Source organism: Spinacia oleracea, chromosome 4 (genome assembly GCF_020520425.1).
Source record: "Spinacia oleracea cultivar Varoflay chromosome 4, BTI_SOV_V1, whole genome shotgun sequence".
Lineage (NCBI taxonomy): Eukaryota > Viridiplantae > Streptophyta > Magnoliopsida > Caryophyllales > Amaranthaceae > Spinacia > Spinacia oleracea.
This window is the reverse complement of record NC_079490.1, coordinates 11,765,229-11,783,106: the sequence shown is the minus strand read 5'-3', so window position 1 is coordinate 11,783,106 and position 17,878 is coordinate 11,765,229. Positions and strand designations below refer to the sequence as shown.

The window sequence follows — 17,878 nt, the reverse complement described above, 5'->3', positions numbered from 1 at the left end:
ACTCGCAGAAATTGCTTAAGGAGGTTATCTGCTTCAGGAGAAATTGCCCAACCCAACCCTTTAACAACCCATTAAACATCAACCATTTAAGAGCTCAGCCCGTTTATAGAAATAAAGGGCTGAACCCGTTTAAAAATGGGCTGAATTCGGGCTTTTAATGGTCCCCAACCCGTTGTACATGTCTAAACTAGACTAATACAATCAGACTCCAATCACGAAGGGTCAGTTCAGCTTGATATATATGACATCTTAAGTGTATCTATTTAAGTTCAAGAATTCACGAGTTGATTCATTTAAAACTCAACTTTTAATTCCAATCGAACTCAACTCATTACAAACTATGAAACTAGTGAAAGTAACATGGACATTTCTAACCGGTAAAATCTAAATTGTGATCCAAATGTTGTCATCCTTGATCAATAATCCATGCTACGTTTTCAATTACCAATTACTATAGATAACACATGTAATCATTACTTCATTAGCAAATCCATTAGAAACGCAACAAAAGGATATTTGTCCCCACTCCCACATTTGACATTCCCCTTTTCCCCTGACAAAACAAACTCTGTTGATTTCTCACCGCCGGCGAAGAGAGAGAAAACAAACCAAAAATGTCATTCTCATTCTTCAAACCTCGCCCTAAAACACCGCAAGAGGTTGTCAGAACCACCAAGGACAGCCTCTTGGCCCTTGACACTGCCACCGTCGTCGAAGTTAAAGCTCTTGAAAAGGTTTTTCCTCCCATGTTTGATCCCTTATTTCTTCTGGGTTATTCTTAATTTCTTCAAAAAAAATTAATTTTTGTTATCTCATATGTTTGTTGTTATGTTTTTACATGTGGGTATTTTGTTTTTGATGCAATGGTGGAATATTTCATGTTGAATTTTGAGATTACATTGTGATAAATTGTGGGTTGAATCATTATCAATTGCCATTAATCCATGGAAAGTGATGGGGGTAAGCTGTTGATCCTGGGAATTCATCTAATATTCAGATCTTTGGTTGAATGTTTCAATCCTATTGTTTATATTTTGAGTCAATGCTTGATAACAGCTGACATTGTTTATGGGTTTGACAATAAACTGCTTAGTCGTTTAGCTAGAGCTGTCAAAAACTGAATAAACAAGCCAAATTTGCTAGTGGCCCGACCTGACCCGAACACCTGATTTGGAAACTCTACGTCTAGAAGGCCATGTAAGAATGTAAGCACTAAGCAGGAAGCAAATTGGGTACTTGCTGTGTATGTATAATGTTTTGGGATTTGATCTTACTGGTACATTGAAGTCAACACTAAAGTATACTTCGTACGTAGTATATGTTAATTCCAATTCATATAAAAACTTGAAGTATATATACTCCGTATGAGTTCCAACGCATAGGCATGATGAGCTATTGAGCTTTGGCTCACATGGTGTTAAGTAGTTTTAGTTTAGTACAATTAACAGAAGGATTCTCAATTATTAAAAAATGAGGGGAAAGGGATAAGGGATTGGAAATACATGAAACTGATGAAAGTGAGGGGATTCTAGATGTTTGTCATGTATTAGACCGAAGAAGCCCTATGAAATAAGACTTAGGCTTTGTTTGGTTCAATTATTTTGTCTGAACTTATTAGAACTTATCTTGTCTAAAAAAAAACTTATTTGTCTCATCTTCATACTCTTGTATTCTAAAATCTTCTTTCGGAACTCCGGTAGAGATAATTTTTGGTGACAGTGCATTTCGCTCTTTTTGGTTTTCGGCCACCACTACTCACCAAAGTTCATATTGATTATAATCAGGCGTTGGAAGAAGTAGGAAGAAACTTATCAACAATGAGGTTGATGCTTTGTGGAGATGGCGAATCTGAGCCAAGCACAGATCAGATTCTGCAGCTCACCCTGGAAATATGTAACGAAGATGTTATCCCTCTCCTAGTTCACAAGTTACATGTGTTTGGTTGGCAGGTAAGTCATAAATATACCGCAATAATGTCACTACATTCTCACTTGGTTGCTCATGTACCATTGAAAATGTTGGCAGGCGAGAAAAGATCTGGTCTCATGTTGGTCTGTACTATTGAAGCAACAAGTGGACGAAAAATATAGCTGTGTGGAATACATTGAGAATAATTTGGAGTTACTTGAATTCCTGGTTGTCTGGTAAGCTTAGACGGGGTTTTACTTATCCTAATATTATTCCTCCATGCGCTTCTTTGTGTTTTTTCGTCCTCCATCTCTTCCCTACCTTTAAAAATATATATTTCTTGTTTGGGCTGGCGTGGGTATTTTTGGAATGGAAAAAAACATGTCTAAATCCTCCACTCCCTTCTTTGTGTATGACTTGATTAGATAGGCACCTAGGCATTTTATTGCATACTTTTGCACTCTTTATCAATGTTATTTTTGAGGAAAAAATATCATTTCTCAGTAGAAGTTCTTATAGATGATCATGTATCCATACACTTTCTTGATGTTTGGAACCCTTGAAAGCTAGGATAGTGTTTCTCATAAACTCGGCAACAGCCTCTTTGTTCTGTTTATCTTCTGTATGACCATAATTTCTACTGGCTACAATTTAAAACAAGGCCCTTTAAGATAATACGTCTATTTTTCTACAGCTTTCTTATACACTGTTTCGCAAACAGAGGAATCGGTCAGCACATTGTTTTTGGAAGTAAATAGATATTGTGCAATCTTTGAGTTTTTCTTCTTGTTATTTATTTCATTCCTGTTCTTATTTCTATTTGATCCTTCTGGGGTATCACGAATGCTACTATCCTCTACATGTACTGTCTTGATATTCGGGACACTTGAAAGTCAGGATGGTGTTTCTGACAAGCTCGACTACATCTCTTCTGAATGACCATAATTTCTACCGACTACAATTTAAAATGAGTCCCTTTAAGATAATATCTTTATTTTACTACAGCTTTCATACTATATCGCAAACAGAGGAATCGATCAGCAGTTTTCTCTTTAGGAAGTAAATGGATGTTGTGCAATCTTTGAGTTTTTCTTTCATTCCCTTTCTTCTTTCTATTTTATCCTGCTTGGGTATCATGCATGCTACTGTCTGCTACGTGTGTTGGGGTGAATGAATAACTAGGCATTATGCAAGTGGAATCCTTTCATATGATTTGATTTCCTTGAAAGTGAAAGACCAAAATACTCCGTAGCAAAGCAATATTAAAAATTCATGTATTATTTGACAAGCACTGAACCACCATGGGTATCACTAGGATTGCTTGTGTTTTATTTGCCACTGTAACACTTTTGTGGTTATTTTCCAAAATGATTCTATTACTTTGCTTGTCTAATTAGGATGGATTATGTTTCCTTTCTTGTTCAGCTACGATAACAAAGATGCCGCTTTGACCTGTGGGACTATGTTGAGGGAATGCATCAAATTTCAAACACTTGCAAAGTAAGACGTTCATGTTGTTTAGCTACTTAAATAGTTCATTGGTTAGTTTGCATATCTTAATTGAAGCTTTTTAGAAGTTTGTAGTGAATTGTGCATTTGTGCCTTTTGTCTTCCTCTTTGTAATTTTATTTTACGTGTATTAAAATAATCCTGAGATCATTTGCAGATGCATGCCAATTCGGTTAGTTTATACCCAGAACATAATATATTGCCCTTTACATTTGTTATTAACTGAAACAGTTCACAGATTGATAGCATTTATGCTCTTCTTATCTTACAAACTAAAATTAATATTGACAACCAAAAAGAAAATCCCCAAAAGCTCGTTAGGGGAGTGCAATGAGGCTCTTTGTCCGCTAAACCCATAGAACAGTTACTCTGGGTTAAGACATTGGCAGGAAGGGAATCCGTAGTGACCGTGGGTATAAGAAGTACTTCATATTTCTTATGGGGGAATGGTAAACATAGATGTGTATTGGAGCCTTGGGGGGAGGGGGAGCAAGAGATTGGCACCAGATCATAACGCCAACATGAAAGCTTGAGATCTATGAGGTTATTTGTTTGTGGCTGTCAACTTTGTCTATGCCAATTTTGTGCAACCTCTCTCAGCAGGCGGGAGGCAGCATAAGAGTCTGTGATTCCTAGTAGAGAGCTTAGATCCAAGTTCAGTTTTATGTTCATGTTACCATCTCCGAAAAGGCATCCTCTCGTCTTCTGTTCTTCCTCTTCGTTACCCCCTGTATATTTCTTCCTCTTCTATCAAATTTGAGCCCGATCCTTCTTATAAAACATTTCACACTTTACTTTGTCATCCTTTTATTTCTAATATAGTCATAGTGATAAGTAATAGGAAAAGGAGGTAAGGGAATGATGGATCTACATGGGAAACCCGTGGATAATATACCTGGTTTGATCCTCTCTTGTTTTGATTAAAATATGGATAGTTTAAGAGTTTTAAGTGGGCCTTAAAATTGGCTTCTATTATACTAGATGCATTTAAATTGGCTTCTATTATACCAGATGCATATTGACAATGTGCGGTTTCTCTTTTACTTATAGTCTTCTTAATCACTGAATTTATGAGCTATTTCTTGTTAAACAACCTCTCTACAGCCCACCTTTTAAGATTTCAGTAGCTATTGCTGAATGCTAATAAGCTAAAATTTGATGAGAGATTTTCTATGGTATGAGCTCGGTGGTGGTGAAAGGAGGAACCAGTTTTTGAAGTAGGATATGGTGTTTTTGCTGAAAGCAAAGGGAGGTTTTGGGATTCAAGAGCTTAGTCTCTTACAGAATTACTGTGGTAGGAAAATGGTTATGGTGTTGACTTGTTGAATTTCCAATGTTAATTCTCTGGCGTCATGCTATTGAGAGAAAACATGGGTTGTATAGACGTGGGCAAGTTGCTCAGGGTTGACGCGTGCTTGTCCTTCGAAATTTATGCCTTTGGTATCTTCTGTCTTTTCCCTGTCGGCCAAGTTTGAGATAGGGAATGATCAACACATTAGGTCCTAGGAGGATAATACAGAGAGGAGAGTGAGCCTTTTGTGCCCGTTTCCCATGATTAACACATTTATAAATCTCAATTTCCAAGAAAGTAGAGCCTCTGAAGTTGGTGATTATAGACTTATTGCCTCCCTATTAGTCTATATAGATCTTATCCGGAGTTCTTCCTGGAGGCTCAGATCACGTTTGTGGAGCACATATTCATGAGTAATATGCTTGTTGATGATACTAGGAGAAGGGGATAAGATCACAGAGCATCATTTTAAAGTTCGATTTTGAGAAAGTGTATGATAAGCGGATGAAATTTAAGGGCTTTGGATGTAGATGAAGGAAGTGGATTTGGGACTATGCGAGTTTAATTGATAGAGGGTTTTACCCTTTGATTTGTTTGTTAATGAATGGATCATTTGGGAGGTGGTTTGGGGCTTTGAGAGTTTGAGAGGTGATTGATACAGAGTTTTACGCTTTCACTATTGTTTTCCTTTCACGTGGCGTAAGAAATATTTAAACACACATTCACTATCTTGGTAAGGGATGAGGATTATATTAGGTTTGTTTTTTGTCTTGGAATCTTTTTGCTTTTGTGAGTTTACCTTTCTTATAGGGAGTGTTGTTATTCACTGGTAAGAGTTATGGAAAACTTGAATTAATGGGCGGAAAAGAACCTACTTTCTTTTAGGATATGTTACTTAGACTCTGTACTAACGTGAGACCCTATTATCCAGGTGCCGGACTACCATTTTATGAAAAATTATCATGTTTTTGGTTCAATTGAAGTATCATACCCATCTTGGAGTGTCGATCGTTTGACACGCCATGGGTCCTTGAGGTAAAATGAAGAGTAAACATCGGCTTTGGGAGATAATGTGATCAATTCTTGTGTGTTTAGTGTCCTCTTTTATTTTCTTTCTTCCTTGAGAATTCTCCACAGTGGTGCTATGCGTTTGGAAAGACTTGTGGAACTTTTCCTTGGTCGAGTAGGGTTGTCGCCTGTCAGTGAAGGAAAGGGTGAACATTGAACAAGAATGATGGTTTGAATGATATGTCATATGTGTTGGTGTTACTCTTGTTTTTTTTTCTGTACAGTATGAAGAGAGCGATGAATTCTATTCTGAAATATATTTTCCTGGAAACTGTTTCCAGACACTATATCTTTCTAAGGTTTTTCTTCTAAAATATCTTTTTTATAGTATTTTTCAGATATATATTGGAGTCTACCAGTTTTGAGTTGTTCTTCAAGTATGTAGAGCTTCCCAACTTTGATGTTGCTTCCGATGCATTCGCCACATTCAAGGTCAGTGTTTGACTGGCATCTGTTTGCGTTTGGTGTTAGAATGTTTGCTTCTTTCTAACCTTGCAAGAATCTATGACAGGATCTGCTTACAAAACATAGCAAAGAAGTTGCTGAATATCTGACATCTCATTATAACGAGGTGCGATCATGTTCCTATTACTCCCTAGTTAGATGCGTATTTAGACTTTTGCTCTTTACTACTAAGCGTTAGAAGCCAATTCCTTTTGTTCTCTAATAAGAGTTCATCTAGCAAAATGCGAAAAATTTTAAACAAGCATTTTTTTAGCATTTGTTTGTGAAAGATCAGTGAGCTGCCTTTATTACCCTTTTGATTTCTCATGTGAGTCGTGTTAGGCACTTAGGCTTGAGTTTTCATTTCTTAAATTTTAGTTAGGGGAAAATTTGGTTTTTCAAAAGCTTTTAGTATTTTCCCAATATGTATCCAACTCTAGACTCTTGTTAGAGAACAAAGGGAACATAGCTTTAAAAATGACTCAACCTTCCCTCTGCCCCCTCAAAGATAGTTGTTTGCTTCATTTTGGTTCTAATCAATGTCTACTCTTTCCAGTTCTTTGAAATGTATGAAAAACTTCTAACATCTACGAACTATGTGACAAGAAGACAATCATTAAAGGTTTGTTGACATAATTTTCTTAACATGTTATTTTTCTGATAAAAAGTATTTAGACATTATGCTTTTGATTACATCACTAATAGTTTGATTTTGATGGATATTAGCTCCTCACAGATTTTCTTTTAGAGCCGCCAAATTCGCACATAATGAAGCAATATATCCTAGAAATACGTTACCTGAAAGTCATCATGACATTGTTGAAGGTATAAAGTTCTTACGATGTCTTAATATTTTCATCCTTTATTTTTGTTGATTTTGAATTAACTGTCCTCTTTTCCATTGTGGGATGCTTCAACATGATTATCGTGGCTACTTCCCCCCCCCCCCCCCCCCCCCCCCCTTTTCTTCTCAATGTATTTAATGCACTGTCCCTTTGAAACTTGTATGAATCTGTTTTCCTCACCGTCCTTAATCTGCTTGAAAAGTTGATTAGGACATATACTTTCAAAAGGAGGAAAATAACTGCAAGTACAATGTATTACTACGAGTCTAAGACCACAGTTGTACTTTATTGTGCTATGCATTTGCCAAATGACAATGAGTTTTGCCAAGTCTATGATTTTACTTCTAAGATATTTAATAAACCCATAATACAAGCCAGCTGTTTAATGATTCTACATGTTCCAAGTACTGTGCTTTCTTATCAAAATGTTTAGCTGCTTTGATTGCATGTCACCAAGGTGATAACCCTGTCACATTTTTACATATTTTCCGAACCTTGTTCTGATGTGAAATGTTCAACATTAGTGTTTAGCTATGTACGTAGTATGTATTTGGAGATTCACCTCCTTTCTAAAGTTATTTGTGTAAATCATGCCATTAAAATAAATTATCCTATGAAATTATTTGTTCATCTTACAATAATACTCCGTAGAATGATTGAAGTGGAGCTGTATAATTTGATCATCTTCTCGTGCAGTGTACCACTGTGAAATGGCCGTAGATTGTTCAGTATTTATTTTCTGACCTGATTTTTTGTATCGGTTGTGGACAGGACTCAAGTAAAAATATCCAGCTTTCTGCTTTTCACATTTTCAAGGTGCTAAATTAATTATCTTTTGGAATTTTCAATTGCTTTCTGTCTCCAGAATTTAGAGATCTGGTTAATGTTTATGGCCATTTAGGTTTTGTTTTTAAATTTAGATCCTGATGAGTTTGTCTGTCTTCAGGTTTTTGTTGCAAACCCTAACAAGACACATGAAATCAAAATTATCTTAGCGAAAAATTGTGAAAAGTTGTTGGATCTTTTGCGCAGTCTTGTTGTTGGAAAAGGTTAGTGAAATCCCTATGGCCACAAACCAAACACTTTATTGCATTCATGGGTTCTGTTACGAAGTACCCAGGTTTCATTATCTCACTTGTCTTTGTGTTCAGGTTCTGAAGATGAACAATTTGAAGAGGAAAAAGAAATGATCATGAAGGAAATTGAAAGAGTATCGCGTTTCATTAATCGTGAACGTGGTTAGTTATGTATTTAGGTTGTGTTGTCTTAATCCCATTACTTCTCATATGAGAGCAACTGTTTCTTCAACTTCAATCCAGTAAGATGTATTTTGAGGATGCCAACTTATTAATGAAAAGGATAACTTCACGAGCAACGAGTAATGAAAAGCTCTGCTCCGAGTGTTCACAATCTATGTATCAAAATATATTTTCAATGAATCAATAATTTATACTTTGTGCTCCCTCCGTCCTTTAATATATACTCGTGTAAAGCCTTGTTAGATTTATTTCAATATATATTTTCGAAATATAATTTTTTATAATTTTTACGCATGTAGAATTAGAGATATTTACATTTATAATTTTTACGCATGTAGAATTAGAAATATTTATATTTTAAGTTGGGTCTTGAACACCGTAAAAAGTCAAAAGGGTATTCTTTTAGGAACGGAGGAAGTAGCTCTGTAAGAAATGAACAAGTTTGTAAACTGATTAAATCAGTGCAACACAAAGGTTTATGATTTTTTTTTTTTGACACGGGATTAATCTTGGAAGAGAAAACAACTAAACTAAAGAAACTAATTAACCAGGCTCCAAAGGATGCAACGGATTTGTGAGTATTATCTGTATTATCCATCAAAATTTTCAATTAAATTATCTTAACTGCATCAAACATCCAGTCTGTACACCTGAATTGGCTTTCTCTCAAAAACACCCATGTTTAAAATAAAATTAAGTAAAAACATTAGTACAGCAAAATAAATCAATGAAGAAAATTTGCCAAAAAAAAATCAAGACAAGCTAAAGTGGGTAACATTTCCTTGGTTCTATGAACAGATAGTCTTATTAATTATCAGAAATTGCTTACATATGCACCCTTTAAACATCATCAACAAGACAAGAGAACTAAGAAAAAAAGCTTCTCTTCTGCCTTACTTTTTCCCTCAATGGAGTTTACCTCAAACTATGAGGACGGAAGTTTCATCTGTAGGGAAGCTGGGGAACCAGGAGATGAAGTTAACAGCCTAAAACCTGGAGAAAATGTACCCATTTCCTCCTCGTATACACCTCCTGTAGTAGTAGAAGAAGCTTCTTCTTTGATCATAGTCCGGAATGAAATGGAACCCCGTTTTGTTGAGACATCGGAGTTTCTCCCAAGGCTTGTAGCTGTACTGGTCTCAAGATGGCTCTGGTTTGCAGCAATAAGAGAGAGAGAATCGGCATAGTCTTCGGAGGTGTTGCATCGTCCTCCTCCCTCTGCGCCGCCATGCAACCCCAGACCCCTATTAAGGGCTAAAGAATCCGCAACAGGTAAGTAAACAAGCATAAAAATACCCACTACAACATACGAAAAAAGCACAAGAAAACCAGAAAAGGCAAGAGCTTCAAAGAGAAAATGCTCTTGCCTAGCCAAAACTGAAAACCCAAGCAAAATAACCCTCAAAGGAAGGAAACTTGAAACAAGAAATATAAGTATGTAAACTCTCTTCTGCAACCCTTTGTTGATGACCGACACAACCATCCGCCTCCCAAGCAATAACAGGTAAGTGGTTAGGACGATGGCAAACAGTCCATGGATTATTGTACACAACAAGGGGTAAGTGCAAGCAATAACAGTTTGGCCTGATACAGGCAACTTCCAATAAACGCTCGTGAATTGTTCTGGCAATCTTCTCAACACTCTAATCTTTCCACGTCGGACTTTGGGGGCAATCATAACAACAAGGAGATCCAAGATGAAAACTGGGAGGCAAAAAAGCAAAACATAGCCTATGGTCTTGAAGTTCCATTTCCGGTCTAGTATACCAGACCCCCTCCAATTTAGGGATGCACGTAGGAGAAAACTCATTGCCAGGAAGAGGCATGGTTCCGTGAACCCCAGATTCGAAAGGATGTATACTTTGCATATGTCTTCCTGCCATCTTAGGCTTAGCGAATGAAAGACTTTACCCTCCTGCCTAAAGAAACTTAATCGGACAACTTCACCGAAACCCCAGCATATTCCAAACACAATAAAAATTATTCGAACAATCCAAGGTCCATTAAAGTAACCAAGTTGACGTGACTCTGATCTATGAATACGAGCACGGAAGTACAATGTGTAGATTATGCAGAACAGGCCAAAGAGTACCAGAAGAACCACTAGAGAAATTGTCACCACACCGAGTGCATCGACGGCTCGACTGGTCAGGGGCATTACCCGAAGCACAAATACCAAGCATGCTCTCTGCCAGCATGGAGACAGTAAATGGCCTTATTATAAAGCCAAAGCTCACTTCTCGATGTGAGATTGAGCAACCCTGGCAGCATCAAGTGACATAAACCCTTCAGCACCAGTATTGACTAATATCCCTTCAGTAGCAGGGCTTTGGGTGTCTGGATGCGCACTATGAATTGCAGAATAGCTTTCCTAGTAACAGAATTTCACTTGCAACCAATCTCTGCTATCTTATCGGTATATCTCAATCAGGTCCCTTCAACTTTCCAAATGAATACACCTGAACACATAGACCGTATAGAGATTTTTGAATAAGAAAACATGTTAGCAGTTCAAAGAATTAAAAGAAAACAGCAGAGATGAGAATAAGAACGAACAAATAAACCTATTAATCTACATTAGTGGCTATGCAAAACCTTTCACATTACTTATACAGATAGAAATTAGAAACAAAGCACAATTTAGGCGGAAATAAGGCCTGAATACCAACATGTTGGCAACTGCAAATACACAGATATCATGGTGCTGCTACTGGAATCCTAATAACCCCATAGCGTTTCAGGCGCAAAGGAAAACAACAATGCAGTAAATGAAGTTTTAACTCGTCTTTTATCCAGAGTCTCATAAAGTTAAACATGTAGCCAACTAAAGCCACTTCCATCACTTACAGGAAAAGGTTTGCAGTTTCATCCATTAAACTACTAACAACAACTTGACTGCCTATTTGAACATTATATATTATGTACAAGCAGTTTTATACTAACATGAACAATCATATACTGATATACATGAGTACCTTCAACCCAAAGACACTAGGACAACCAATAACTTTGCTCTTCATAGCAAACCACAACAGATTCCTGAAAAAAGGCAATCCATCTCTACTAAAAAACTGCATGTTTAATCTCCAAGAATCCTCTTTTACACACTACAATGCTAAATCCTTCTTTCAAACTTTTGCTTCATTCTCGAAACAATTCAGCAAAGTTCTATTTGGTAAACTCCCATACTCCTCATAAAGTTCTATTCTCAACTTTCAACTTCTCTCCAACTCGAGTATCCTTCACTCCTCAGCCTCGAATTACTCTCATTATAACAAGTATCGCGCTATCATAAACTTGATTCACAGAAACCCTCGCCAAAAAACTCAACACACCACTAACTTATACAACCTCTCATTTTTTTATCTCAGTGTAAAATTGCTTCTATTAAACTCTCACCAGATAATTATTCATCAGGCCACTGAAAAACTTCAAATTTCACGAAATTCGCCTAAATTTAACGTGCCTTTTTTTTACTCTCGTTGAATAATTCAACCGCATAATCCAAAAAAAACCCAGCAATTTCACAAAAATACAAACAAACACCAAAAATCAAAACAATACAGATCAGAAGTTTGAGATTATAGAAACCCTAACATCAGACATTGCACCACAAAACCTAATTTTACAAAACAAAAAAAAAATTAAAGAAAAAAAACAAAAACAGATCGAAGGTGTAAGAATACCTGAGTCGCTCCTCCTCAAACTCGGATCCACCAAACCTCGCTCCTTCTTCCTCCGTTCGCTCGACAGGAGAGAGAAAGGAGAGAGAGAATCACACACAGTAGAGAGAGAAAGAGAGAGAAGTTGGTTGGGTTAGAGAGAGAAAGAGAGTGAGAAAACCCAAAACTGGAGGACGAGAAAAAAGGGGGTAGAGAGAGAGAAGAGCAGGACTTGGGTTGCTGACAGCCTGTCTCCAGCTGTTTTCTCCTTGGATCCGACCCTTTTTTTGCTTCGTCTTTTTCGGGATCCGAATCTAACTGTTTTCTTCGGTTCGGTCTCTTCTGGTAAGGTTATTTTCGTCATTTTGACAAATCTTCTTGGATTCTCTGTTTTTTTGCTTCGGGTTAATAATCGAATCTGGTTGTTAGGTTTGGTAAGGTTGTTTTGTAGATCCGAACCTAGTTGTTTTGGTTTGGTGAGGGTGGTTTCGTCATTTAAAGGTTTTAAAAGCTTGTTTATACGGTGTCTTATATCCAATGATGAGTTGCCACGTCATTTGGTTTGGGTCTTTGCTGTTACCCTTTCCTACTTGACAATTGACAAATCCTCTCATTGGCTGGCAATTTGATTTTTATATTTTTTTTGTTTTATTTTTGCCCTCTTTTGTTGACACTAGTTATTGGACCGTGCGCTAGCGCGCACGATCCCCCAAGATACAAAAAAATTATTTCGTAAAAGGATATTTATAAATTTATGGCGAACTCTAAGAAAACAAAGCTAAAGCTCGATTTGCTCGTAATTGATAATATGTGATTATAAATACGTTTACAAGAGGTTTCATTGATATTTACATTCCACGTGCAATATTATGCTCTCCGAAATTGTTATTGTAGTATTCCATATTAAAGATTAGCAACGTGCTTAGGTTGACAATGGAAGGAGGAGCATCTCATAGAAAAGCAAAGACAAAAAGAAGGGTGAAAATAGACATTACACTATTGATAAGAATAAGACAAAAGAAAAACAAATAAGGAAATTAGGGGTATATAGGTAATTGCACTATTGGATGAATAGTAATAGAAGTTCAAGGCTTTATAAGTGTTATGATTACCCTAATATAAATATTTTGGTATTTTGGTCCCTCTCTATATCTGAATTTTATATTTGGTTTTGCATAAATATACAAATTTTAATTTATTTAATAAAAAATTATTGTTTCGGGGTTGAAACGATGGAGGGAGCGTCCTTGATGTCTTGAGTTCCGATCACGTACGGTGCCTGCAAGATGAACTCCGGGCCAAGGGGGGGTCCCCGAGGCGGAGCCTCCGACGCTCAAGTCAGTATAATTGATGTATAAAGTGAGGTGTTTAGGGGAGAGAGAGAGTAGGGTGGCTTCTCTAGGGTTAGAGAATCCCCTTTTACCTTGCCCTTTGAGGGGTATATATAGTGCATTGTTGGGCCTTTGAGGCCTTGTAAGTTATATTGGGCTTGAGTGAGTTTTATTGGCTTTTGGGTTAAAATGGTGAGCCCATTTTAACACCCAACAATTATTATTAGTAATAATGTCAAAAGGTTTTATGTTGTTCTAAGTAAGTATCGAGTTTAACAAGTTGAAATCCTCGATCATAAACAATAAGTACGCATACATTTTTGTTTTGTAAAAGGTCCACCAATTCAGTTAGTAAAATAGTTACATCGGCATTCCTATTTTGACAGTTATGTCTTGCCTTGTTCAACAATCTAGACTATCATTAACTTGTAAGCAATAAAAGTGTTTCTCAAAGAATTCTTTACAACTCTATTAACATAGACTACCTATAGGATAACAATGGCTAAAAGGGGAGATAAACTTATATGGGTCATTTTTCCCCCAATTTAACATGTAACAAATTTTAATCATAATAAGACTACTTTCGAAAAAAAACTTTACAAATTTGAGACTTTGTCGAGGTAATTGATACGTTTAGCTGAGACAAATTAAACGAAAAAGAGAATTAGTTAAAAGTTTTGTAGTTTTGTTCCAAACTTCTCATTAACCTCGTACTATTTTCAATAACATCATCTAATTTTGGGCCTTTAGCTACAACTAATCGAATATATATTGATGTCTCATAGATATCTTGTGTATCACTTGTCCTTGCTTTACATTTTCGTCTCCTATACCTGTTGTAGTTATGTGTTTTCAATGCTAAAATGAAGAACAAGAAAGTAAGACTTATGGAACCTGTTATGTCGTGGTAACCAAACCATTGCCTTGAAAACGAGATTCGGTGCAACCGGGGTGCACAATTGTATTCACCGATTCGTTCCCTAAGGTTTACACAACTCTCAACACACAATGGTACTCTTGGGTGTGAGACAAAGTTACTACTTACTAGAACTTATGCCCAAAAGAGAGGAAGAAAAGGAGATGATAAGGGAATGATTTTTCTGTTAGCAACTCAAGAAATGAAGCGTGTATTTATAGGATAAGAGGAGGATACAAAACAGCCCAAAGAAATCAAAGGACTCAAAGGAATCCAATGACATTGAACAACCAATTAAACCCATGATAATGAAGGGTTTATAACCCCTATAATCAAGAAAAATAATGGACCAACTTAATCACCATAATCAGAATCATAATTTTTCATAAATCATACTTAAAAGGCTATCATAAAAGAGGAATCTGAATAGAAGATAAAAAACCGGACAAACCAAAGAGATGATCTCAAAACCTATTCGACCGATTTCTCAAAATCGGTCGGTTCCGAGCTCAAAAGAAAACTTCATAAACTACTATGTTTCTCAAAACCAGCTGGTTTCACAAAACCGGCCGATATTCGGTGCACTTCAGAAAAGGCCTTTTAAGTCCGTTTTTCAACTTGCGCTCGAAACCTGCCGATTTTGGAAAACCTGGCAGGCAAGTTTTGAGCGCACTTTTCCATCTTTAAATTCCAACAATCCCCCGCTAAATATGAGAAAAGATATCAAATGAAAGAGAAAAATATTGGGCATAAGAGGAGATCAATACATAGCATTCGGTGTTACATTTAAGTAAATTGAAACCAAATGCTTAGTGAAGTGGAACAATGACTTACAAGTCCAAGGGTGGACTAACCTTGAAACCCTTAAACTTTTGATCAAAGAGTGGACTAACCTTGAAACTCTAAGATTTAAGTCAAGCCCCCTACAACACATACATCACCCCAAAGATCTAGTAAACTCCGCAAAGTGAACGCATTTTAAGCCATGCGTTTACCTTAGTTCTCATGGAAGCTCTAGAAAACCGCCCAAGTTTCCATAGAAGATGACGAGTCTTCACAACCACGTAGGTGAATCCCTTGTGCTTCTCAATAGCACAAAGCATCTCTTAGGATTCATTAAGAGTTTATACAAACTCAACCTCCACATAAATTACAATGGTGGATTTTCTCAAATGCTTAGTTAGAGCACCTACCACGTAAGTATAAATCCATTAAGAATTTCAACGAATTCAACCTACACTAAGCATTACAAACACAAACTGCCATAGGGATGAAATATTAGTAATGCTTATCATATTCACTTCATGGGATTAAGCCCCATTCCCCTCGACGAGTCAAGAACTTGGTTCCTTGCCAAACCCTTAGTCAAAGGATCCGCCAAATTTCTTTCGGGCCTTACATAGTTCAATGCAATCACTCCATTTTTTAGTAGTTGCCTCACCGAACTATGTCTAAGGCGTATGTGCCTTTTCTTACCACTATAGTTGTTATTATTAGCCACACCAATCGCTGCTTGAGAGTCACAATTCAAGGATACTGAGGAAGTTCTCTCCCCCACAATGGGATATCGGCTAGAAGACTCTTAACCAATCCGCTTCTTGACTTGCCAACTCAAGAGCAATGAATTCAGATTCCGTGGTGTAGCGAGCTAGACATGGTTGTTTTGCGGACTTCCATGAAATAGCACATCCACCCAACATAAACATATAGCCACTAGTAGAAACAACTTGATCATTATCGGACACCAAGTTAGCATCACAATAACATTTCAAAACATTAGGAAAGCGATTAAAATGCAAACATACCTCCATGTTACCCCTTAGGTACCTAAGAAAACGACGAAGTGCATTCCAATGTTCACTACTAAGATTATGAGTATACCGACTTAATCTACTTACCGCATATGCAATGTCGGGACGTGTGCAATTCATCAAAAACATCACACTTCTTATTACCTTGGCATATTTCTCTTGAGACGCACTTGGACCTTATTCTTTGTAAGCTTTACACTTGCATCATAAGGAGTCTACTTGGCTCCAAATCATAGCAATTAAACTTCTTCAAGATTTTCTCCACATAATGAGTTTGACTCATTGAGAACCCATCCTTGGACTTGGTCAAGCGGATACCAAGGATCACATCGGCTTCACCTAAGTCCTTCATTTCAAACTTAGTAGACATAAAATCTTTAGTGTAACTCATAACCTCAAGGTTAGTGCCCATAATAAGCATGTCATCAACATAGAGACACATAATAACATAAAATGAATCAAACACTTTAGGATACACACAAGATCGAGTCCGAAGAATTAGTCACAAAGCCATCGCTCCTAAGGGTACTATCAAACTTTTCATAACATTGCTTAGGAGCTTGTTTCAAACCATACAAAGACTTTTTAAGTCTACACACCTAATGCTCTTGACCCTTAACCACAAAACCTTCCGGTTGAGTCATGTAAATTTCCTCATCAAGATCACGATTAAGAAAGGTCATTTTAACATCCATTTGATGGACCACTAAATCATGAATTTCCACTAAAGCAATCAAAGTCCTAAGGGTGGCAATCTTAGTCACGGGTGAGTAGGTATCAAAAAAAGGCAATTCCCACTTTTTGAGTGAAACCTCTAATAATAAGTATAGCCTTAAACTTATCAATAGAGCCATCGGGTTTCTTCTTCTTAGTAAATATCCATTTATTACTTATGGGTTTAGACCCCTTAGGAAAATCACATAAGTCCCAAGTATGATTAGTATGATTGAATCTAATTCACTTTTAATGGCCTCTTTCCAAAAACTAATATCTATGGATTTCATAGCTTCACTATAAGTCTTTGGATCTTCTTCTAAGAGAAACAAAGAAACAACAATTTCACTCAAATAATCCACATCAAAGTCTTCTACAAGAAAAACGGTCAAGAAATTCCGTCCAAAGGTAGTCTCTACTCTAAGCCTCTTACTCTTCCTAGGTTGGACTTCTTCCACTATAGTGGGAGGAGGAGGAACATTAGGACTAGGCAAAGAAACATCCAAAGGCACATCAACACTTGACTCATGCACATGAGAAGACAAAGAGGATTTCAACGGAAAATTATGCTCAAAGAAAACTGCATCCCTAGATTCACAAATAGAATAATCACTTAAAAACATAAATTTAAATGCGACACTATTATGAGTATAACCAATGAACACACAATCAAAAGTTTTAGACCCAATGGTGGTTTTCTTAAAATCTGAAAAAGCAACCTTGGCTAAGCACCTCCACACTTTCAAAATACTCATGTTAAGACTATAACACTTCCAAAGCTCACAGGGTGTCTTATCCAACTTCTTATGGGGCACTTTATTGAGTACATAACAAGCGGATAAAACTGCCTCCCCCCACATGTTGTTGGATAATCCGGAACTTAGAATCATGGCATTCATAGTCTCTTTTAAAGATTTATTTTTCCTTTTGGCAATACCATTTTGTTGTGGGGTGTAAGGGGAAATTAACTCATTGATGATTCCATTGGTTTCACAAAATTCTTTTAAGGAACATTTTTCATATTCACCACCTCTATCGGTTCTAACTCTTTTAATTTTAAGGTCAAGTTGATTTTCAACCTCGGCTTTTGTAGACACCTACTTTTGTCCCCATTCCCGAA

At 36.8% G+C, this 17,878-nt stretch overlaps 2 protein-coding genes across 2 annotated transcripts; one reads left to right on the top strand and one right to left on the bottom strand.

The window, feature by feature from the left end:
- Nucleotides 1-490: 490 nt before the first annotated feature.
- Nucleotides 491-8,528, top strand: LOC110792707 (uncharacterized). The gene is made up of 11 exons (XM_021997527.2): nt 491-734; nt 1,785-1,949; nt 2,026-2,144; nt 3,334-3,408; nt 6,115-6,208; nt 6,288-6,347; nt 6,777-6,842; nt 6,947-7,045; nt 7,837-7,881; nt 8,012-8,114; nt 8,217-8,528. Exons 1-11 carry the CDS (start codon nt 615-617, stop codon nt 8,306-8,308), a joined length of 1,038 nt encoding a protein of 345 aa, XP_021853219.1. The 5' UTR covers nt 491-614; the 3' UTR covers nt 8,309-8,528.
- A 548-nt stretch (nt 8,529-9,076) lies between these two features.
- On the bottom strand, nt 9,077-12,196 carry LOC110792708 (uncharacterized). The gene is made up of 2 exons (XM_021997528.2): nt 12,011-12,196; nt 9,077-10,783 (listed from the first exon to the last, which is right to left on the bottom strand). Exon 2 carries the CDS (start codon nt 10,480-10,482, stop codon nt 9,250-9,252), a length of 1,233 nt encoding a protein of 410 aa, XP_021853220.1. The 5' UTR covers nt 10,483-10,783; nt 12,011-12,196; the 3' UTR covers nt 9,077-9,249.
- Nucleotides 12,197-17,878: the final 5,682 nt, after the last annotated feature.